The sequence below is a fragment of the Rattus norvegicus genome, chromosome 1 (assembly GCF_036323735.1).
Source record: "Rattus norvegicus strain BN/NHsdMcwi chromosome 1, GRCr8, whole genome shotgun sequence".
NCBI classification, from domain to species: domain Eukaryota; kingdom Metazoa; phylum Chordata; class Mammalia; order Rodentia; family Muridae; genus Rattus; species Rattus norvegicus.
The window spans coordinates 167594477-167619748 of NC_086019.1; the positions used below are offsets into that span (position 1 = coordinate 167594477).

The 25272-nt window shown below is 40.1% G+C and overlaps 2 protein-coding genes across 2 annotated transcripts; both read right to left on the minus strand.

The window, feature by feature from the left end:
• Positions 1-393: 393 nt before the first annotated feature.
• On the minus strand, positions 394-1341 carry Or52a5 (olfactory receptor family 52 subfamily A member 5). The gene has a single exon (NM_001001026.1). It carries the CDS (start codon positions 1339-1341, stop codon positions 394-396), a length of 948 nt encoding a protein of 315 aa, NP_001001026.1.
• A 22356-nt stretch (positions 1342-23697) lies between these two features.
• Or52z1 (olfactory receptor family 52 subfamily Z member 1) lies at positions 23698-24660 on the minus strand. The gene has a single exon (NM_001000159.1). It carries the CDS (start codon positions 24658-24660, stop codon positions 23698-23700), a length of 963 nt encoding a protein of 320 aa, NP_001000159.1.
• Between the last annotated feature and the right edge of the window lie 612 nt (positions 24661-25272).

The window sequence follows — 25272 nt, forward strand, 5'->3', positions numbered from 1 at the left end:
TGACCACAGTTTACCGTTAGAGAGTCAACATGTTCCCAGAATAGGAGAATTTAAATTGACAGACTCAAACTTGAAAAGAGGCTATGAATGTGAAAGTGAACAAGAAGGGTTAGTATATAAGGGGGCTCAAAATGAGAAAATGAAGGGGAAAATGATGCAATTATATTATTGTCTCAAAATACAAGACACATAATAAATTTCAATCACAAAGTTAGTAAATTATCTCACTGTATATTATTTTAAAAGATTGTGTAATATTTAATACAGACCTCTATAAATTCAATATCTGGAATTCACATGCTACAGTATATATTCTTACTTGAGGAAGATAAATAGTTTAAGTAATTAAAGTTGTTCATTAGAAATCACACAACTTTTCAACAAAGGGAGTAACTAATATTTCTTGGAGAAAAGCATTTTCAAGGCTTGGTCACGGATTTGTTTAGTTTTAACACCATAAACAATGGGATTCAGAAAAGGTGGGACTAACAGGTAAAGATCTGACAGGAGGATATGCACATAGGAGGGTATGTGAGCCCCAAACCTGTGTGTGAAGAAAGAGAAGAAGGCCAGAAGGTAGAACTGTAGGAAGACACAGATGTGAGCAATGCAGGTATTGAAAGCTTTCAATCGAGCCTCCTTCTGGGGCAGCTGGAAGACGGTGATGAAGATTCGCACATAGGAGAAGGTAATGAAGACTATGTCAAACCCCAAGATAGCAAAGGCAACAAGGAGGCCACATATCTTGTTGATTCTGATATCTTGAGCTGCCAATTTCACAATAGCCATGTGTTCACAGTAAGAGTGGGAGATATTGGTAGTTCTGTAGTATTTAAGGCGACATTTGATAAGTATTATGGACGGGGATACAAGAATGAAAGCCCTGAGTAATGCACCAGCTCCAAGGCAAGTTGTGAGTTGTGGAGAGAAGATAGTAGCATGTCTCAGGGGGTTGCAGATGGCCACATAGCGATCCAGAGCCATGGCCAGGAGAATGCCTGACTCTGTGGCCTGGAATGAGTGGATGAGTTCCATCTGCAGCAGGCAAGCATCAAAGAAAATTTGTGGCATGTGAAACCAAAAGATGCCCAACATTTTGGGAAGAATGCAAGTGCTAAGGGCAATGTCTGTGACTGCCAAAATGGCCAAGAAAATATACATGGGTATGTGGAGGCTCTTTTCGCTTTTGATTATAACTAAAATTAGAGAGTTCCCAATCATAGCAATGATGTACATGACACAGAATGGAATCCCAATCCAGCACTGCACTGACTCCAGGCCAGGGATCCCCACTAATGTTAGTACAGAAGGCATGAAGACTGAGCCATTGAACTTGATCATGGTGAGCTTAGAAGAAACATGTAACAATATTGCTGCTTCCACTTCTACTCCATGCTAAGACTGGATGCATTAAATATAAGAGAAATTAATTCATTAGCAAAACATAGTATAAGTATGTTAGTAGTATACCACCCTCTTTTTGTTATCTCAGCTCCTCTTAATTTTGTCTTACTTTCCCAATGGGTTAAAAAATTAGCCAGCAAGTTCTAAATTTATCATTATTTAATCATTTTGAATTAGTTAAGACAAAATTGCTTGGTGGCTTTTCTCTGCTCCAAAAACACTGCTCCCCCAATACCTTTGCTTATTATCTGTTTGTATTTTTATGCATCATTATGGATTTCCAAGAGCAATTAATAGGATAAGGATATTATGTGATCTCACCTGAATTTATACTAGATGCAGACAATACATTGGAGTAGAAGGAGTCTCAGTCCTCTCAAAAGAAGGCTACAGTTGTTTTTGTTTTTTCTGGAACATCTTTCAGGTCTATAGCTCAACTACTGGCATCTCACATAGTCTCTATTAAAATCCTCTCTAGAGTTGCATTCAAATTCATCTTTTAAAAATTTGGTGTTTCCTAAACCCAATCATTTATTTTACACATCCTGCCAATCCTCTGAAAACTTTCAATAATTAATGGCTAATCAAGTTCAAAGAAGAACAAACACATTCACATGGTATGAGAAAAATTCATAATAGGTTTGAGTATTACACTTCTATTATTTATGAGATTTTCTAAATTCTCTAAATTCCTCAAAACAGAGGGATTGTGGAAAACGTACCATGTTAAACTCCATGGTATATTTAGACATTTTATAGAATGAATTAGTTTATTAGTGAATAGGAATAAAGTTATAAATGAGATGGATACTGAACAGAGGGAAATTGGTAAGCTACTAGTCTGCTTTTCGTCTTCTATTTTCCCACCATGGTACAGAACCTTAGCTCCTAGACTTACCTGGAGCCATGTGATGAGACACACAGCGCTCACAGTGTAGGATCTTTGTGATAGTTCAATCGGTGATGGATGGTGGTTTTATATGATAGTGTGTCTCTGTGGAATTGAGTTTTTCTAGTCCCTGGTGCATAAGGCCACTCTACAACAAAAGTGAAGAAAGAAGGAGAGCGAGGCTCCAGGAAGCTTGGTGAAGGAGAGTTGCCTATCATTTGTGAAACCATTGGTTTATTTCCAACAGTGAAAAACAGAATATTTTTTATAAATTATGTAGTTAATTTACTTACAGGTGTTGATTATCAGATTATTTGTTTTCAACTTCTCTATCCCTTTGGATCACAGAACTAAAATCAACTTTACTTTGAAAGCTCATGACAAGATGAAGTCCCTTGATGACAAGAACAGGCACTTATTTTCAAAATGACAACTTTAACATGAAAATAAAAGCTCCTTGAGTATATCACACTTCTTTGACTTTAAATGTAATGAGTCCTCCTTAGAAATGTTGTACAGTTTTCAGAGATGGAAGACTTATATCCCTTATGGAGGTCCTTCTCCTTCCTAAATTACAAAGGACTGAATTATATATCCACCTGCCCCAAAGCCAGCAGAATTTCTGCTTGTCTTTGCTAAATGTGTTGTGGAGAGAGATTTGCAAGTAAAGCTTGTTCACACTCTAGGGGGAGATATAAGAAAGAGCTTGAGGACAAATGAGCCAGTGCCAACTACACTGAGAAAGAAACAGGGCACTTCTAAATGTGACTCTGGTGCAATCAATAGCAATTTTTTTTTCAGATCCAGAAATGGGGATCCCTTTAGAGAGTGAGTGTACTTGAGGCTTTCTATCAACTTTCAGCATCTGAAACTCTTCCACTGAACATGGATGACTGGAAGCCTTTCTGTTTTAATCTAGCTTTTATCACGCTCTTCAAATATTTTAACTGCTACTAGACACGTTTATCAAACTTTCAGAGCACCTCTAATATTAATACATGCAGAACGAATGTCATGGCTGGTATTTGCTTAACAGTAAGAATGGTGTGAGCATTCAAAAAGACTTTAAAAGTAGAATTTTTAAAGCCAAGAGTAAATTATTGATTACTAGAGGCTGGGTAGACAGAGAAATTGGGAAGATGTATGTCAAAAGACAGTTTTCATTTGGCAGGTCCAATAAGTTCAAGATGACTAAAGATAAGAATAGTATGTTGTGATTTTATTTTTTGCTGTTGTGATTTTAAATTGATAAGAAACCAGATTTTTGAGGCATTTTTACAAATAATATACACATGTTCAATGTGTAGGTATTTACACATAGATCAAACTGTATGCTTAAAAATGTGTTTTCATATCTTTTGTGTTAAAAAAGAATCACAAACATTTGGTTTCAAGAGATAAAGTGAATAAGATTCCCTTTTCCTGCTTATGCCAAAATACACTACTGACCCTTAGCTCTTTAGATATCATAATAGTGAGAGTCCAGCAAATTTCTTTATTTCACCATGTTTTTCTTTCTTCAAAAGAACTCTTTTACATTTACAGAATTTTTGACCATATGATATGTGCCCCCTCCAATAAAATTATATCAATTGAGAAACACTCTTGGGGTTTGAGTAAGAATGTCCTCCATTCCTCTGTTGAAGGACATCTGGGTTCTTTCCAGCTTCTGGCTATTATAAATAAGACTGCTATGAACATAGTAGAGCATGTGTCCTTGTTATATATTGGAGCATCTTTTGGGTATATGCCCAGGAGTGGTATAGCTGGGTCCTCAGGCAGGACTGTGTCCAATTTTCTACGGAACTGCCAGACTGATTTCCAGAGTAGTTTTACCATCTTGCAATCCCACCAGCAATGGAGGAGTGTTCCTCTTTCTCCACATTCTTGCCAATATCTGCTGTCAGCTAAGTTTTTGATCTTAACCATTCTGACTGGTGTGAAGTAGAATCTCAGGGTTATTTTGACTTGCATTTCCCTGAAGACTAGTCCTTCAACAGAGGAATAGATACAGAAAAATGTGGTACATTTACACAATGGAGTACTACTCAGCTATTAAAACCAATGACTTCTTGAAATTCTTAGGCAAATGGATGAAATTAGAAAATATCATCCTGAGTGAGGTAACCTAGTCACAAAATAGCACACATGGTATGTGCTCACTGATAAGTGGATATTAGCCCCAAAACTTGGAATACCCAAGATACAATTCACAGACCATATGAAGCTCAAGAAGGGAGACCAAAGTGAGAATGCTTCATTCCTTCTTATAAGGGGGAACAAAATACTCAAGGGAGGAAATACGGAGACAACATATGGAGCAGAGACTGAAGGAAAGGCCATCTAGAGACTGCCCCACCTGGGGATCCATCCCATATACAGACACCCCAAACACTATTGCAAATGCCAAGAAGTGCTTGCTGACAGGAGCCTAATAGGAATGTCTCCCAAGAGCACGGGCACCCCAATGGAGGATTTAGAGAAAAGTATGAAGGAGCCGAAGGGGCTTGCAACCCCATGGAAAGAACAACATCAACAAACTGGACACCCCAGAGCTTTCAGGAACTACACCACAAACAAAAGAGTACACATGGACAGACCCATGGCTCTATCTGCATATGTATCAGAGGATGAATTTGTCAGACATCAATGGAAGGAGAGACCTTTATTCCTGTGGAGACTTGATGCCCCAGTGTAGGGAAATGCCAGGGCAGGGTGGCAGGAGTGGGCTAGTGGGTTGGGGAACACTCTCATAGAAGTAGGAGGAGGGAGGATAGGATAGGGGTTTTCCAGAGGGGAAATCAGGAAAGGGGATAACACTTGAAATGTAAATAAATAAAATATTCAATAAAAAAGGAAAAATGGCCTCCACAGGTTTCTATATATAAATGCTTATTAGTCATCAAGGATGGCACTCTTTGAGAAGCATTAAAAGAATTAGGAATTATGGCTTTGTTGGAGTATGGGTGGCCTTGTTGGAAAAAGTTTGCCAAGGGGGAAGTGGGTGGGCTTTGAGGTTTCAAAAGCCCATGTGAGGCCCAGACTTCTCATGTATAGCCCTCATTTACTGCACCAGCATCACAAGTGTTGCCATGCTCTCACCATGCTTCCCAGCATGGTGATCATGGGGTAGCCCTCTGAAACTATAAGTGAACGAGTATTTCATATTATTTATAGAATTGTCTCAATTGACTAAATAAAAAAAGGAGGAATCATAGAAAACTATGGCTTAATCAGAGACATATCTGTTACATTCAAGAGTAGAATCGAGTATTTCTATTTTTAAAAGGACTATCACTTAACCATGAAAATAAATTCAGCTCTCATTTATTCTAATGTACATATGACTTCTGGAGGCAGTACCTCCATAAGCCAGGAATTACTCCAAAAACCTTGTTGGGTGGTTCATAACCTGGGAGAATACTTAGAAAGGATACTTCATTCCCGCAAGTCTCTGCCTAGACCTATAACTAAGTGTGAGGAGGAAGAGGAAGAGAAGTAGGAGGAGGAGGAAGGGGGAGGGGAGAGGAAGAGGAGAGGAGGAGGGGAGAGGAAGAAGAGAAAGAGGAGGAGGAAGAGGGAGGGAGAGGAAGAGGAGGAGGGGGAGGAGGAATTACAAAGATGGACTGAAGGATTCCCAGATCTTTACAAAAGACTATGAAAACTAGTACATTTTGTTTTAATCTTCATTTATCTTTCCCAATAGCCTAAATACAAAACAGTACTGATGAACATGATATTTTATAAGATGCATAATTTTCCTTTACAAAATCTAACGCTCTATAAATGCAGGCACTTCGTTCTACTGACAAAAGTATTTGTCTCTTTTTAAAAACAAAAAACCTGTATCCATAACTACCCATGTCTCACATTAATCTTTGTTTGACTCCTGTCTCATACTCCCAACATTTTACAAACTTGGTATCATTTCCAGAGAGTTCAATTGTACAGACATGTCTAATTCCTGCCATGCCAAACTCTAAGCAAATTACTGCACTTGGACTCAATCTCAATTTCTCTCTCTCTCTCTCTCTCTCTCTCTCTCTCTCTCTCTCTCTATCTCTATCTCTATCTCTATCTCTATCTATCTCTATCTCTATCTCTATCTCTATCTCTATCTCTCTGCCTGTCCCTCCCTCCTTTCCTCTTTCCCTCCTGCACCTTCTGTCTCCTCTCTCTTCCTTTCCTTTCTTCTCTTCTTCCAAAAAGCAGTGTGATCTGTCTCCTAAGAATCATTTGACGTCCTATTTTTAAAAGGACTATCACTTAACCATGAAAATAAAAAGAAAGTTTCTGGATTTAAAAGAAATGAAGCGAGACACCGCCGGAACCTGAACGAAACAGACCGGATAAACAGTTCTCTGCACCCAAATCCCGTGGGAGGGAGAGCTAAACCTTCAGAGAGGAAGACACGCTGGGAAACCAGAAGAGACTGCACTCTACACACACATCTCGGACGCCAGAGGAAAACACCAAACGCCATCTGGAACCCTGGTGCACTGAAGCTCCCGGAAGGGGCAGCGCAGATCTTCCTGGTTGCTGCCACTGCAGAGAGCTCCTAGGCAGCACCCCTCGAGCAAACTTGAGCCTCGGGACCACAGGTAAGACCAACTTTTCTGCTGCAAGAGACCTGCCTGGTGAACTTGGGACACACAAAGGCAGAATTCCTCTAGGACCGGGCACTTCCTGTGTTTAGCGGGAGTCCCACACCCGCGGATCACGGCCCGCAGCAGCTCTCTGCTCCCAGACCCCGTGGGAGAGAGACCTCACCGCCTGGTCAGGTGGGCACTCCTGAGACTGCAGAGTGGAAGAGACCACCAACACTGCCCACCCCTGCCCACATCCCTGGCCCAAGAGGAAACTGTATAAGGCCTCTGGGTTCCCGTGGGGGAGGGCCCAGGAGCGGCAGGACCCCTGCGCCTGAGACACTACCGGAACCTGAAGGAAACAGACCAGATAAACAGTTCTCTGCACCCAAATCCCGTGGGAGGGAGAGCTAAGCAGATCTTCCTGGTTGCTGCAGCCACAGAGAGCTCGTGGACAGCACCCCGCGAGCAAACTTGAGCCTCAGGACCAACTTTTCTGCTGCAAGTGACATGCCTGGTGAACTCAAGACACAGGCCCACAGGAACAGCTGAAGACCTGTAGAGAGGAAAAACTACACGCCCGAAAGCAGAACACTCTGTCCCCATAACTGGCTGAAAGAAAAGAGGAAAACAGGTCTACAGCACTCCTCACACACAGGCTTATAGGACAGTCTAGCCACGGTCAGAAATAGCAGAACAAAGTAACACTAGAGATAATCTGATGGCGAGAGGCAAGCGCAGGAACCCAAGCAACAGAAACCAAGATTACATGGCACCATTGGAGCCCAATTCTCCCATCAAAACAAACATGGAATATCCAAACACACCGGAAATAAAGATCTAGTTTCAAAATCATATTTGATCATGATGCTGGAGGACTTGAGGAAAGACGTGAAGAACTCCCTTAGAGAACAAGTAGAAGCCTACAGAGAGGAATCGCAAAAATTCCTGAAAGAATTCCAGGAAAACATAAATAAACAAGTAGAAGCCCATAGAGAGGAGACACAAAAATCCCTGAAAGAATTCCAGGAAAACACAATCAAACAGTTGAAGGAATTAAAAATGGAAATAAAAGCAATCAAGAAAGAACACATGGAAACAACCCTGGATATAGAAAACCAAAAGAAGAGACAAGGAGCTGTAGATACAAGCTTCACCAACAGAATACAAGAGATGGAAGAGAGAATCTCAGGAGCAGAAGATTCCATAGAAATCATTGACTCAACTGTCAAAGATAATGGAAAATGGAAAAAGCTACTGGCCCAAAACATACAGGAAATCCAGGACTCAATGAGAAGATCAAACCTAAGGATAATAGGTATAGAAGAGAGTAAAGACTCCCAGCTCAAAGGACCAGTAAATATCTTCAACAAAATCATAGAAGAAAACTTCCCTAACCTAAAAAAAGAGATACCCATAGGCATACAGGAAGCCTACAGAACTCCAAATAGATTGGACCAGAAAAGAAACACCTCCCGTCACATAATAGTCAAAACACCAAACGCACAAAATAAAGAAAGAATATTAAAAGCAGTAAGGGAAAAAGGTCAAGTAACATATAAAGGCAGACCTATCAGAATCACACCAGACTTCTCGCCAGAAACTATGAAGGCCAGAAGATCCTGGACTGATGTCATACAGACCCTAAGAGAACAAAAATGCCAGCCCAGGTTACTGTATCCTGCAAAACTCTCAATTAACATAGATGGAGAAACCAAGATATTCCATGACAAAACCAAATTTACACAATATCTTTCTACAAATCCAGCACTACAAAGGATAATAAATGGTAAAGCCCAACATAAGGAGGCAAGCTATACCCTAGAAGAAGCAAGAAACTAATCGTCTTGGCAACAAAACAAAGAGAAGAAAAGCACAAAAACATAAACTCACATCCAAATATGAATATAACAGGAAGCAATAATCACTATTCCTTAATATCTCTCAACATCAATGGCCTCAACTCCCCAATAAAAAGACATAGATTAACAAACTGGATACGCAATGAGGAACCTGCATTCTGCTGCCTACAGGAAACACACCTCAGAGACAAAGACAGACACTACCTCAGGGTGAAAGGCTGGAAAACAACTTTCCAAGCAAATGGTCAGAAGAAGCAAGCTGGAGTAGCCATTCTAATATCAAATAAAATCAATTTCCAACTAAAAGTCATCAAAAAAGATAAGGAAGGACACTTCATATTCATCAAAGGAAAAATCCACCAAGATGAACTCTCAATCCTAAATATCTATGCCCCAAATACAAGGGCACCTACATATGTAAAAGAAACCTTACTAAAGCTCAAAACACACATTGCACCTCACACAGTAATAGTAGGAGATTTCAACACCCCACTCTCATCAATGGACAGATCATGGAAACAGAAATTAAACAGAGACGTAGACAGCCTAAGAGAAGTCATGAGCCAAATGGACTTAACGGATATTTATAGAACATTCTATCCTAGAGCAAAAGGATATACCTTCTTCTCAGCTCCTCATGGTACTTTCTCCAAAATTGACCATATAATTGGTCAAAAAACGGGCCTCAACAGGTACAGAAAGATAGAAATAATCCCATGTGTGCTATCAGACCACCACGGCCTGAAACTGGTCTTCAATAACAATAAGGGAAGAATGCCCACATATACATGGAAATTGACCGACAGGAGCAGGATGTAGATCGCTCCTGAGAGACACAGCCAGAATACAGCAAATACAGAGGCGAATGCCAGCAGCAAACCACTGAACTGAGAATAGGACCCCCGTTGAAGGAATCAGAGAAAGAACTGGAAGAGCTTGAAGGGGCTCGAGACTCCATATGTACAACAATGCCAATCAACCAGAGCTTCCAGGGACTAAGCCACTACCTAAAGACTATACATGGACTGACCCTGGACTCTGACCTCATAGGTAGCAATGAATATCCTAGTAAGAGCACCAGTGGAAGGGGAAGCTAAGACTGAACCCCCAGTGAACTAGACTGTGGGGGGGAGGGCGGCAATGGGGGGAGGGTTGGGAGGGGAACACCCATAAGAAAGGGGAGGGGGGAGGGGGATGTTTGCCCGGAAACCGGGAAAGGGAATAACACTTGAAATGTATATAAGACACCCGCGGATCCCGGCCCGCAGCAGCTCTCTGCTCCCAGACCCGGTGAGAGAGAGACCCAACCGCCTGGTCAGGTGGGCACTCCTGAGGCTGCAGAGCGGAAGAGACCACCAACACTGCTCACCCCTGCCCACATCCCTGGCCCAAGAGGAAACTGTATAAGGCCTCTGGGCTCCCGTGGGGGAGGGCCCAGGAGCGGCAGGACCCCTGCCACAGACACCGCCGGACCCTGAAGGAAACAGACCGGATAAACAGTTCTCTGCACCCAAATCCCGTGGGAGGGAGAGCTAAACCTTCAGAGAGGCAGACAGGCCTGGGAAACCAGAAGAGACTGCTCCCTGCACACACATCTCGGACGCCAGAGGAAAAAGCCAAAGACCATCTGGAACCCTGGTGCACTGAAGCTCCCGGAAGGGGCGGCACAGGTCTTCCTGGTTGCTGCCGCTGCAGAGAGCCCCTGGGCAGCACCCCACGAGCGAACTTGAGCCTCGGGACCACAGGTAAGACCAAATTTTCTGCTGCAAGAAAGCTGCCTGGTGAGCTTGGGACACACGGAAGCAGAATTTCTCTAGAACCGGGCACGTTCTGTGTTTACCGGAAGTCCCACACCCGCGGATCCCGGCCCGCAGCAGCTCTCTGCTCCCAGACCCGGTGAGAGAGAGACCCAACCGCCTGGTCAGGTGGGCACTCCTGAGGCTGCAGAGCGGAAGAGACCACCAACACTGCTCACCCCTGCCCACATCCCTGGCCCAAGAGGAAACTGTATAAGGCCTCTGGGCTCCCGTGGGGGAGGGCCCAGGAGCGGCAGGACCCCTGCCGGAGACACCGCCGGACCCTGAAGGAAACAGACCGGATAAACAGTTCTCTGCACCCAAATCCCGTGGGAGGGAGAGCTAAACCTTCAGAGAGGCAGACAGGCCTGGGAAACCAGAAGAGACTGCTCCCTGCACACACATCTCGGACGCCAGAGGAAAAAGCCAAAGACCATCTGGAACCCTGGTGCACTGAAGCTCCCGGAAGGGGCGGCACAGGTCTTCCTGGTTGCTGCCGCTGCAGAGAGCCCCTGGACAGCACCCCACGAGCAAACCTGAGCCTCGGGACCACAGGTAAGACCAAATTTTCTGCTGCAAGAAAGCTGCCTGGTGAACTCAAGACACAGGCCCACAGGAACAGCTGAAGACCTGTAGAGAGGAAAAACTACACGCCCGAAAGCAGAACACTCTGTCCCCATAACTGACTGAAAGAGAGGAAAACAGGTCTACAGCACTCCTGACACACAGGCTTATAGGACAGTCTAGCCACTGTCAGAAATAGCAGAACAAAGTAACACTAGAGATAATCTGATGGCGAGAGGCAAGCGCAGGAACCCAAGCAACAGAAACCAAGACTACATGCCATCATCGGAGCCCAATTCTCCCACCAAAACAAACATGGAATATCCAAACACACCAGAAAAGCAAGATCTAGTTTCAAAATCATATTTGATCATGATGCTGGAGGACTTCAGGAAAGACCTGAACACACTTAGGGAAGCACAGGAAAACATTAATAAACAAGTAAAAGCCTACAGAGAGGAATCGCAAAAATCCCTGAAAGAATTCCAGGAAAACACAATCAAACAGTTGAAGGAATTAAAAATGGAAATAGAAGCAATCAAGAAAGAACACATGGAAACAACCCTGGATATAGAAAACCAAAAGAAGAGACAAGGAGCTGTAGATACAAGCTTCACCAACAGAATACAAGAGATGGAAGAGAGAATCTCAGGAGCAGAAGATTCCATAGAAATCATTGACTCAACTGTCAAAGATAATGTAAAGCGGAAAAAGCTACTGGTCCAAAACATACAGGAAATCCAGGACTCAATGAGAAGATCAAACCTAAGGATAATAGGTATAGAAGAGAGTGAAGACTCCCAGCTCAAAGGACCAGTAAATATCTTCAACAAAATCATAGAAGAAAACTTCCCTAACCTAAAAAAAGAGATACCCATAGACATACAGGAAGCCTACAGAACTCCAAATAGATTGGACCAGAAAAGAAACACCTCCCGTCACATAATTGTCAAAACACCAAACGCACAAAATAAAGAAAGAATATTAAAAGCAGTAAGGGAAAAAGGTCAAGTAACATATAAAGGGAGACCTATCAGAATCACACCAGACTTCTCGCCAGAAACTATGAAGGCCAGAAGATCCTGGACTGATGTTATACAGACCCTAAGAGAACAAAAATGCCAGCCCAGATTACTGTATCCAGCAAAACTCTCAATTAACATTGATGGAGAAACCAAGATATTCCATGACAAAACCAAATTTACACAATATCTTTCTACAAATCCAGCACTACAAAGGATAATAAATGGTAAAGCCCAACATAAGGAGGCAAGCTATACCCTAGAAGAAGCAAGAAACTAATCGTCTTGGCAACAAAACAAAGAGAATGAAAGCACACAAACATAACCTCACATCAAATATGAATATAACGGGAAGCAATAATCACTATTCCTTAATATCTCTCAATATCAATGGCCTCAACTCCCCAATAAAAAGACATAGATTAACAAACTGGATACGCAACGAGGACCCTGCATTCTGCTGCCTACAGGAAACACACCTCAGAGACAAAGACAGACACTACCTCAGAGTGAAAGGCTGGAAAACAACTTTCCAAGCAAATGGTCAGAAGAAGCAAGCTGGAGTAGCCATTCTAATATCAAATAAAATCAATTTCCAACTAAAAGTCATCAAAAAAGATAAGGAAGGACACTTCATATTCATCAAAGGAAAAATCCACCAAGATGAACTCTCAATCCTAAATATCTATGCCCCAAATAGAAGGCCACCTACATATGTAAAAGAAACCTTACTAAAGCTCAAAACACACATTGCACCTCACACAATAATAGTGGGAGATTCAACACCCCACTCTCATCAATGGACAGATCATGGAAACAGAAATTAAACAGTGATGTAGACAGACTAAGAGAAGTCATGAGCCAAACGGACTTAACGGATATTTATAGAACATTCTATCCTAAAGCAAAAGGATATACCTTCTTCTCACCTCCTCATGGTACTTTCTCCAAAATTGACCATATAATTGGTCAAAAAACGGGCCTCAACAGGTACAGAAAGATAGAAATAATCCCATGCGTGCTATCGGACCACCACGGCCTAAAACTGGTCTTCAATAACAATAAGGGAAGAATGCCCACATATACGTGGAAATTGAACAATGCTCTACTCAATGATAACCTGGTCAAGGAAGAAATAAAGAAAGAAATTAAAAACTTTTTAGAATTTAATGAAAATGAAGATACAACATACTCAAACTTATGGGACACAATGAAAGCTGTGCTAAGAGGAAAACTCATAGCGCTGAGTGCCTGCAGAAAGAAATAGGAAAGAGCATATGTCAGCAGCTTGACAGCACACCTAAAAGCTCTAGAACAAAAAGAAGCAAATACACCCAGGAGGAGTAGAAGGCAGGAAATAATCAAACTCAGAGCTGAAATCAACCAAGTAGAAACAAAAAGGACCATAGAAAGAATCAACAGAACCAAAAGTTGATTCTTTGAGAAAATCAACAAGATAGATAAACCCTTAGCCAGACTAACGAGAGGACACAGAGAGTGTGTCCAAATTAACAAAATCAGAAATGAAAAGGGAGACATAACTACAGATTCGGAGGAAATTCAAAAAATCATCAGATCTTACTATAAAAACCTATATTCAACAAAATTTGAAAATCTTCAGGAAATGGACAATTTCCTAGACAGATACCAGGTATCGAAGTTAAATCAGGAACAGATAAACCAGTTAAACAACCCCATAACTCCTAAGGAAATAGAAGCAGTCATTAAAGGTCTCCCAACCAAAAAGAGCCCAGGTCCAGACGGGTTTAGTGCAGAATTCAATCAAACCTTCATAGAAGACCTCATACCAATATTATCCAAACTATTCCACAAAATTGAAACAGATGGAGCCCTACCGAATTCCTTCTACGAAGCCACAATTACTCTTATACCTAAACCACACAAAGACCCAACAAAGAAAGAGAACTTCAGACCAATTTCCCTTATGAATATCGACGCAAAAATACTCAATAAAATTCTGGCAAACCGAATTCAAGAGCACATCAAAACAATCATCCACCATGATCAAGTAGGCTTCATCCCAGGCATGCAGGGATGGTTTAATATACGGAAAACCATCAACGTGATCCATTATATAAACAAACTGAAAGAACAGAACCACATGATCATTTCATTAGATGCTGAGAAAGCATTTGACAAAATTCAACACCCCTTCATGATAAAAGTCCTGGAAAGAATAGGAATTCAAGGCCCATACCTAAACATAGTAAAAGCCATATACAGCAAACCAGTTGCTAACATTAAACTAAATGGAGAGAAACTTGAAGCAATCCCACTAAAATCAGGGACTAGACAAGGCTGCCCACTCTCTCCCTACTTATTCAATATAGTTCTTGAAGTTCTAGCCAGAGCAATCAGACAACAAAAGGAGATCAAAGGGATACAGATCGGAAAAGAAGAGGTCAAAATATCACTATTTGCAGATGACATGATAGTATATTTAAGTGATCCCAAAAGTTCCACCAGAGAACTACTAAAGCTGATAAACAACTTCAGCAAAGTGGCTGGGTATAAAATTAACTCAAATAAATCAGTTGCCTTCCTCTATACAAAAGAGAAACAAGCCGAGAAAGAAATTAGGGAAACGACACCCTTCATAATAGACCCAAATAATATAAAGTACCTCGGTGTGACTTTAACCAAGCAAGTAAAAGATCTGTACAATAAGAACTTCAAGACACTGAGGAAAGAAATTGAAGAAGACCTCAGAAGATGGAAAGATCTCCCATGCTCATGGATTGGCAGGATTAATATGGTAAAAATGGCCATTTTACCAAAAGCAATCTACAGATTCAATGCAATCCCCATCAAAATACCAATCCAATTCTTCAAAGAGTTAGACAGAACAATTTGCAAATTCATCTGGAATAACAAAAAACCCAGGATAGCTAAAGCTATCCTCAACAATAAAAGGACTTCAGGGGGAATCACTATCCCTGAACTCAAGCAGTATTACAGAGCAATAGTGATAAAAACTGCATGGTATTGGTACAGAGACAGACAGATAGACCAATGGAATAGAATTGAAGACCCAGAAATGAACCCACACACCTATGGTCACTTGATTTTTGACAAAGGAGCCAAAACCATCCAATGGAAAAAAGATAGTATTTTCAGCAAATGGTGCTGGTTCAACTGGAGGGCAACATGTAGAAGAATGCAGATCGATCCATCCTTATCACCCTGTACAAAGCTTAAGTCCAAGTGGATCAAGGACCTCCACATCAAACCAGACACACTCAAACTAATAGAAGAAAAACTAGGGAAGCATCTGGAACACATGGGCACTGGAAAAAATTTCCTGAACAAAACACCAATGACTTATGCTCTAAGATCAAGAATCGACAAATGGGATCTCATAAAACTGCAAAGCTTCTGTAAGGCAAAGGACACTGTGGTTAGGACAAAACGGCAACCAACAGATTGGGAAAAGATCTTTACCAATCCTACAACAGATAGAGGCCTTATTTCCAAAATATACAAAGAACTCAAGAAGTTAGACCGCAGGGAAACAAATAACCCTATTAAAAAATGGGGTTCAGAGCTAAACAAAGAATTCACAGCTGAGGAATGCCGAATGGCTGAGAAACACCTAAAGAAATGTTCAACATCTTTAGTCATAAGGGAAATGCAAATCAAAACAACCCTGAGATTTCACCTCACACCAGTGCGATTGGCTAAGATCAAAAACTCAGGTGACAGCAGATGCTGGCGAGGATGTGGAGAAAGAGGAACACTCCTCCATTGTTGGTGGGATTGCAGACTGGTAAAACCATTCTGGAAATCAGTCTGGAGGTTCCTCAGAAAATTGGACATTGAACTGCCTGATGATCCAGCTATACCTCTCTTGGGCATATACCCAAAAGATGCCTCAACATATAAAAGAGACACGTGCTCCACTATGTTCATCGCAGCCTTATTTATAATAGCCAGAAGCTGGAAAGAACCCAGATGCCCTTCAACAGAGGAATGGATCCAGAAAATGTGGTACATCTACACAATGGAATATTACTCAGCTATCAAAAACAACGAGTTTATGAAATTCGTAGGCAAATGGTTGGAACTGGAAAATATCATCCTGAGTGAGCTAACCCAATCACAGAAAGACATACATGGTATGCACTCATTGATAAGTGGCTATTAGCCCAAATGCTTGAATTACCCTAGATCCCTAGAACAAACGAAACTCAAGACGGATGATCAAAATGTGAATGCTTCACTCCTTCTTTAAATGAGGAAAAAGAATACCCTTGGCAGGGAAGGGAGAGGCAAAGATTAAAACAGAGACTGAAGGAACACCCATTCAGAGCCTGCCCCACATGTGGCCCATACATATACAGCCACCCAATTAGACAAGATGGATGAAGCAAAGAAGTGCAGACCGACAGGAGCCGGATGTAGATCGCTCCTGAGAGACACAGCCAGAATACAGCAAATATAGAGGCGAATGCCAGCAGCAAACCACTGAACTGAGAATAGGTCCCCTATTGAAGGAATCAGAGAAAGAACTGGAAGAGCTTGAAGGGGCTCGAGACCCCAAAAGTACAACAATGCCAAGCAACCAGAGCTTCCAGGGACTAAGCCACTACCTAAAGACTATACATGGACTGACCCTGGACTCTGACCCCATAGGTAGCAATGAATATCCTAGTAAGAGCACCAGTGGAAGGGGAAGCCCTGGGTCCTGCTAAGACTGAACCCACAGTGAACTAGTCTATGGGGGGAGGGCGGCAATGGGGGGAGGGTTGGGAGGGGAACACCCATAAGGAAGGGGAGGGGGGAGGGGGATGTTTGCCCGGAAACCGGGAAAGGGAATAATACTCGAAATGTATATAAGAAATACTCAAGTTAATAAAAAAAAAAAAATTAGAATGTAAAAAAAAAAAAAAAAAAAAAGAAATGTATATAAGAAATACTCAAGTTAATAAAAAAAAGTTACTAACAAAAAAAATACTCAAGTTAATAAAAAAGAAAAAAAAAGAAATGAAGCAATGTTTAAATCATTGATCATATTATAAATTTATACATTAATAAATCATTGAACAAGAAATATCATAAAATCCTTTTTAAAACATTATGAATGTCAGATATTTTTCCTTGAACATTTTTGTAAAAAACATTTCTAGAATGTCCAGTCTATAGCTGTGAGGAAATTGACATAATGTTCAGATCTTAGTAAATTTAGGGAAAGTGGAAAGAAGGAAAGCCACTCCAGGTGTATTTATTTGTGGATAAGAGATAAAGATGAGAGGTCAGGAATCTGACATACTTTTACCACAATAGGAAATAATTATACTGATTTACACTTTCTTTAATTGATTTGGGAACAAGGTTGACCTCTGGGAAAATCCACAATTTACAAAAAGGTCACCAACAAAGAAGAAAGCATTAGTTCCTTCACCTTCAACTTGACTGACTCACGGTAATATCAGATGACGTTCTGTCCAGGGTCCTTTATCATGAGCTATCCCAAAGTGTTGGTCTTTATAGACACAGACCATGTGCCACCTCTGTGCTGTCAACTACTAGAGTTTTGGATGCAGATTTTCTTTTCTGCTCCAAGTAATGAGCCAGCATTCCCCACCCTAATCTTAGCTCATGCTTGATGCACTTGAAAAGGCAGGATCACTTCACTTTTCTTCAGAGTTACGAAGACGTTTGTAGATCATGTGTGAGGTTGCAGACACTGTTCAGCTACATATTTATCTTCCCATATACGTAGTTCATGTGTGAGGTTTGCAGATATGTTTGCCTACATATTTGTCTTCCCATATTTTTACTTTAGCATCAATTTGCTACTTATTCTTTACTATGTTACAATTTCTAATTTGTTTCTGTCAAAGACCAGCTTCAATATCCAGGGTAAACTGAGGCAAGGCATAGAGTAGGCAATTGACTCATCAGCAGATTTTTCTCTGAGGAAATAACGCTTGGTACACTGGGATCAGCAAAAGAAATTCCCTGGGGGCCAACAAAAAAGGGGAAAATATCACACACACACACACACACACACACACACACACACACACACAGACTGGGTGGATTAAGGACGCTTCAGTAAGCTCCAACAACTGTACATATATGCATACAAATTCATTCACGTATTTTGGGGATGGATGGAGCAAAGCCCCAACCACTTTTTTTTCACCTACAGCTTGCATAACTCAGCAAAATCTTTTATGCAATATAGAACTTACAGTGTGACTATTTTTCTTTTTTTTTAATTTATTTTTTTAACTTGAGTATTTCTTATTTACATTTCGAGTGTTATTTCCTTTCCCAGTTTACGGGCCAACATCCCCCTAATCCCTCACCCTCCCCTTCTTTATGGCTGTTCCCCTCCCCATACTCCCCCCATTGCCGCCCTCCCCCCAACAATCACGTTCAGTCTTAGCAGGACCCAGGGCTTTCCCTTCCACTGGTGATCTTACTAGAATATTCATTGCTACCTATGAGGTCAGAGTCCAGGGTCAGTCCATGTATAGTCTTTAGGTAGTGGCTTAGTCCCTGGAAGCTCTGGTTGCTTGGCATTGTTGTTCATATGGGGTCTCGAGCCCCTTCAAGCTCTTCCAGTTCTTTCTCTGATTCCTTCAATGGGGGTCCTGTTCTCGGTTCAGTAGTTTGCTGCTGGCATTCGCCTCTGTATTTGTTGTATTCTTGCTGTGTCTCTCAGGAGAGATCTACATACGGTTCCTGTCTGCCTGCCCTTCTTTGCTTCATCCATCTTGTCACTATTGCTCTGTAATACTGCTTGAGTTCAGGGATAGTGATTTTACCAAAAGCGATCTACAGATTCAATGCAATCCCCATCAAAATACCAATCCATTTCTTCAAAGAGTTAGACAGAACAATTTGCAAATTCATCTGGAATAACAAAAAACCCATGATAGCTAAAACTATCCTCAACAATAAAAGGTGACTATTTTTTTTATACTGCATGACTACGATAAGTATGCATAAGAAAAAAATGTTCTCCAATGCCCTCACATGAATAAACATCTTATTCACAAGTGAAAAAAATCTAAATTATTCCCAAGAACCCTCATACAAAAATGAGTACAAGAAATTAATCATCACCTCAATCACCAGCCCAGCTTCAGTAAGAATCACATCAGCCAATGCTAGTTGGGCTTCCATTGTTCTTGTTCCCTGACTTTAAAAATCCCTAACTTAGCTATTATGAGTGTGCTTCTCTGAACTTCAAATTGTTCTCTAAGATTTTCTACAACAAATCAATTAGAAAAACCACCTTAACCTAACTTTACTAGCAATCTACTTCTCCAAATTCTTTCTAAGGCTGGTTGTCATTGCTAACAATGTATATCTCTAAATTATTTCTTAGGATGATGGATAAATCATTAATCTGTTCCAGCAGCGATGCTTGAAAAAGATCAAGCACAACTACTGTAAACAGTGATACTCCCCAGAGATGGCCTTGAAGCCCACTTAGAAGTTTCCTACAACTCATAGACTATGAAAGATGTGAGTGAGAAGGCAGCAAACAGAGCAATACTCCCTAACAGCATGAAGTCCTCAAATCTTGAAGTTCTCTGTGTTCTGCCTCTCTGAGGCACACCCATCGTATTTGGGCTAACCCTTGGGCTGAATTCTAGGAGTTTTAAAGCTGTTTGCCATTCCTCTTGCAAGGTTCCCAGCATGCTTCCACAAAAAGAGAGAGACATTCATTCTAAATATAGAACAATCTAACACTCAGGGGTTCAGCAGAATTAAATCTGTTAAAGTAAGTTTCCAAATTTCTTATTTTTATTCAGAGCCTGCCCCACATGTGGCCCATACATATACAGCCACCCAATTAGACAAGATGGATGAAGCAAAGAAGTGCAGACCGACAGGAGCCGGATGTAGATCGCTCCTGAGAGACACAGCCAGAATACAGCAAATACAGAGGCGAATGCCAGCAGCAAACCACTGAACTGAGAATAGGACCCCCGTTGAAGGAATCAGAGAAAGAACTGGAAGAGCTTGAAGGGGCTCGAGACCCCATATGTACAACAATGCCAACCAACCAGAGCTTCCAGGGACTAAGCCACTACCTAAAGACTATACATGGACTGACCCTGGACTCTGACCTCATAGGTAGCAATGAATATCCTAGTAAGAGCACCAGTGGAAGGGGAAGCCCTGGGTCCTGCTAAGACTGAACCCCCAGTGAACTAGTCTATGGGGGGAGGGCGGCAATGGGGGGAGGGTTGGGAGGGGAACACCCATAAGAAGGGGAGGGGGGATGGGGATGTTTGCCCGGATACCGGGAAAGGGAATAACACTCGAAATGTATATAAGAAATACTCAAGTTAATAAAAAAAAAATAAAATGTAAAAATAAAAAATAAGGGCTGGGGATTTAGCTCAGCGGTAGAGCGCTTGCCTAGGGAGCGCAAGGCCCTGGGTTCGGTCCCCAGCTCCGGGGGAAAATAAATAAATAAATAAATAAATAAATAAATAAATAAATAAAATAATCATGTTGAAACATTGTGTAAATGGGTAGTGCACATACTTCTTTCTCTTCAAGTATTTATGGGTGTAAATAGTCGCTTGTTCTAAAATGTCTTCCTCTAGGAAAATATGACTCTACATTGCAACCTTATGTTCTTGGAAGTATGACAATGACATTCTCATAAACTCCAGTGTCAGTAGGTAGTGTGAATTAATTATATAACACGTTTATGACAAGCCATCTAATGACCACTGTTTTGAATTTAAACTTCAAAAATGTTTTAATTAAAGGCCAAAGAGATGGCTCAGCTAACAAAGATGGTTGCTGCCAGGTCTGATGAGTTATTTCTGTCTCTGGAACCCATGGGAGAAAATGATAATGAATGCTCACAAGTTACCTCATAACCTCCAGAAATGTGCTTGTGCATACATATTCACACATGCATTAAAATAAAAGAAATAATTTTAATGTTTTAATTTTTATTACACTTTATACATTTTTAAAAGAATTGACACTGTAATAGAATGAAAAATATTACTTCATTTATTTTAAGCACACATTTTATTGTTATTTAGCATTAAACATTTTCATAATTTTTGTTTACTATAAGTAGCCACTGTTATATAAGATTTTTATATTATCAGATGAAACTCATCTCCCATGCTTTCTGTCAAATGATATTGTTTACACGGACAAGTACATTTACCTGAAATCAAATGTATATTTATTATTATTATTTTATTAATAATTATTTAATTTCACTTAAGACCACAATTACACTACAGTCTTCAGTCTTCAAAAGTGTTAATCAATATTATGTGTGGGGGCTGCCTTACCCCCTACGCTTTTGAAAAGCTATTGCAATTGCTACCACAAAAATAAAGGATAATAATAACAATAAAATTATACATCAGCCATTTGAAGAAAAATGAATGGATAGCTTCCTTGACAGATTTAACCTGAATTATTAGAGATAAATAATGAAATATAAAATCCAAGCAAACAAGAAAAAGAAATATTGAGTCAGTATCATAAAGATATAAAGTCTCCCACCAAACAGACAGACGGACAGATAGTTAAGAACTGGGTATAGTGATTCACTTGGAGTTGAAGATTGCCATGACTTGTTGGACACATGAATCATAGAATGAGATCTTGTCTCAACAAGCATGCAAAACAACACAAAATAAGAGGGGAAAGAAAGAAAAAGTAAGTCGAGATTAGATGGCTTGACTTCAATGCTGTGTTATATCAAACTCTTAAATACCAATTTTTCTCAAGCTCTTTACAAGATAAAAGTAGAAAATATATGTAACAAATTCATTTTTGAGGACAAAAGAGACAAAGACACTGCAAGAAAATAAAGTTATGCCTCAACTGTGGATATAGATGTAGCCGTATCCTCAACAAAATACTTACAATAAAAATGAAAAGGTGTATTAGGAGAACAGCACTCTGTGATAAAGCAGTATTTATACATAGGATGTAGAGATAGATTAATGTTCACACATGAATTCATTTAATACACATTGTTAACAAATCAGAGATACACTGCTGCATGAAATTCTTCACCCTTTTATGATTTTATATATATATATACATACATACATACATATTGGGCAATTAGGGAAAGTTTTCCAGCAAAATAAAAGTTGAATTAGATAAGTTTGTGAACAGTCTGATAGGATACAGATAGGAGAGGAGCTTTTGGCAAGTGATGGCCATTGCAGGAAGAGGCATTCAGATTCGTCAGCAGAATGACCCATAGTACATTGCTTTATGATTAGAGCTATTTGTCTTCTTCCTTCTTATGAGGCAAATAATACATAAAGGTTCAGTATCAACTTTTTAAAGCATTTGATATATGTGAGTCTGGTATAGATATATGAAAATTCTTGTGCATACATATGGACAAAAAATGTACACACACATATAAATGGAATAGTACCAAAATATGGCCAGGCTACAAAGTTATGAAGCTCTCTTCCAACTTCTAAATTTACTGAATTGTCTGTTTTTATATACATCAGGACTTTTTTTTACATTTTCTTGAATTCTTTCGGGTTTTCAACAGAAATGGGAAGGAGTTTTGCAAGTTTGATTTTCATTTAAAGTGTTCACACACATGTGTTTTGTCTGATGAAATCATTTTCAGTGGAAGCTTCTTTGTTAATATTCCAATGAAACTTCGTCTGGATTTTACTTTTAACTATTGGGCATGGGATTTCCCAGTCATCTATTCTTACAGAAGGTCTGTTGACACCAGGATGCTCCCCAATATCTTTGAACTAAAGTCCCAACATATATGTGGAAAATTAGAGCTTTTAGAAACCTTGGGTGATATTGAGAACTAGCTTTATCTTAGTAAATATGTTTAACTTATTATTAACAACCTATTTAATGCATTATTGTATAAGTTTATACTTTAAAAGTGACTTTAAATAATTGTAATTATATATCTGTAGATAGATAGACAGACAGACAGACAGACAGTTACAATTATCTCAAAAGTATATATAGTTACAATTGCAGGCAGTAACATTAGTTGCAAAGAGCAGGCAGATCTCCATGAAACCTTGTCTCAAAAGAAAAAAAAACTAGAACTCATAAAAAAATCAGGGAATCTTAAAATAAATGATTTTAGAGTTACTAATTTGGCATAAGAATTACATTTATAAAAATAACTATAATGTAAAGGCTTCATTCTATTGCCTCATACATCTGCTGATGGGCAGAAAGTGAGATCCTGTGAAATTTGATCAAAATACAGTGTAATAATTCTCAGAGAATTAATAAAATTAGTTTTAAGATATTCAATGGATTTCTGTTTTACTTTCTTTACATAAGAAATTGTATAAGGAATTTTTCATAGTTATCCATATATAAATATAAAATAATTTGAAGTCCACACTAATAGGAAGTCCCTAAGATATTTTCCCACACTCTCTGAATGTATCTGATAATATATAGTGACAATTTGCATGGATATTATTGTTTTGAAAGTGAAGCACTCTAAATTTCATTCATTATTATTTCTCACAGAGCTGACATTTAAAAGGAGTTCTTTTGGGAATATGCTATCTTTAATCTGTGGTCATGTTAGCATGTACTCACTGAGGAGAAAAGGAAAACCACTCGATCTTGGATATGCTTGGTCTTTACCCCATAAATGATGGGATTAAGCATTGGGGGCACCACCACATAGAGGTTGGCCACTAGGATGTGGATGTGGCGAGGAATGGTTTTGCCTCCAAAGCGATGGGCAAAAAATGAAAAGAATGCAGGTGTGTAGAACAAAAGAATAACACAGATGTGGGAGCCACATGTGTTCAGGGCCTTATATCTGGCAGCCCAAGAAGGGATTTGAAAAACAGTGCGAAGGATCATGGTGTAGGAAATAATAATGAGTACTATATCCAGTCCTGTAGACAGGAGAGCCATAGTGAGCCCATATATGATGTTGACAGTGATATCGTCACATGCCAATCTGGCAATGCCCATGTGCTCACAGTATGAATGGGGAATTATGTATCTCCCACAATACAGAAGTCGATATACAAGGAAGATGAATGGACCACAGATGAGAAAGCTTCTGGCCACAGCTGCAGTGCCAATCTTGCCAATGACTGAAGAAGTAAGGATGGTGGTGTATCTCAGTGGGTAACAGATGGCCACATAGCGGTCAAATGCCATGGCCAGAAGAATAGCAGACTCTGCCACAAAGATGAAATGTATGAAGAACATTTGGGTCACACAACTACCAAAGGAAATACCCCTGGAATGTAACCAGAAGACAGCCAGCATCTTGGGGGCTGTAGCTGTGGAGAGCAGAAGGTCTGCTAATGCCAGCATGGAGAGAAAAAAATACATGGGCTCATGGAGACTACGTTCAGTCATTATCAGGAAGATCAGGAGGACATTGCCTATGACAGCCACAATGTACATAGAACAGATGGGGATTGCTATCCAGGTGTGTAGATCTTCCAGTCCTGGGATTCCAATCAGAACATACCACACGTCCTGTGGATTGGTGTGATTGTGAAAGAAAGAGACCACCTTCATTGTATACACAAGCCCTGGCTTTTTAACATGCACTACAGGGTTAAAAATTGAAGAGTACAGCCGAGACTGGATGAGATCTCATCATATTCTTCCCCAATATTTGCATCTGTATGGAAGCAAAAAGGAGAATTAACTAACCTAAACATGCACACCATTGATCAAGCAATTAATGATTGCATCCTGAAAGAAGTGGTTATCAATTGATAAGCACTTAATATGTACTTTAGCACCTTACATATATAAGCTTATAAAAATTCTTATTATGACTTACTAGGTTTCTGTATCAACCTATAACATCCACACTATTAGTCACATGGACAAAAAAGAAAGGACCCATAAGCTTTGAATCTTTATCCATAGAACTCATTGAATCAAAAACTCAAGCAGAAAAAAGATCTTAGCTGTAATCTTAGTCATCCTCCACCATTATATACCAAAATAAAACTAGACACAAAATATGCATACCATCAAGTCAACCCCTCATCATATAGCTGAAGAAAATAGATACGAAATTGAGATTTGTTACTGACAAAGTAAAGTTTGATAAGATTTCAAGCATTATAGTATAACGTGTCCTCTTCTATGTTGAGTGAGCGATGAATTGGTGCTAAT

Coding starts and splice junctions, on each gene's coding strand:
- Or52a5 (NM_001001026.1), bottom strand. CDS start 1,341: ATGATCAAGTTCAATGGCTCAGTCTTCATGCCTTCTGTACTAACATTA.
- Or52z1 (NM_001000159.1), bottom strand. CDS start 24,660: ATGAAGGTGGTCTCTTTCTTTCACAATCACACCAATCCACAGGACGTG.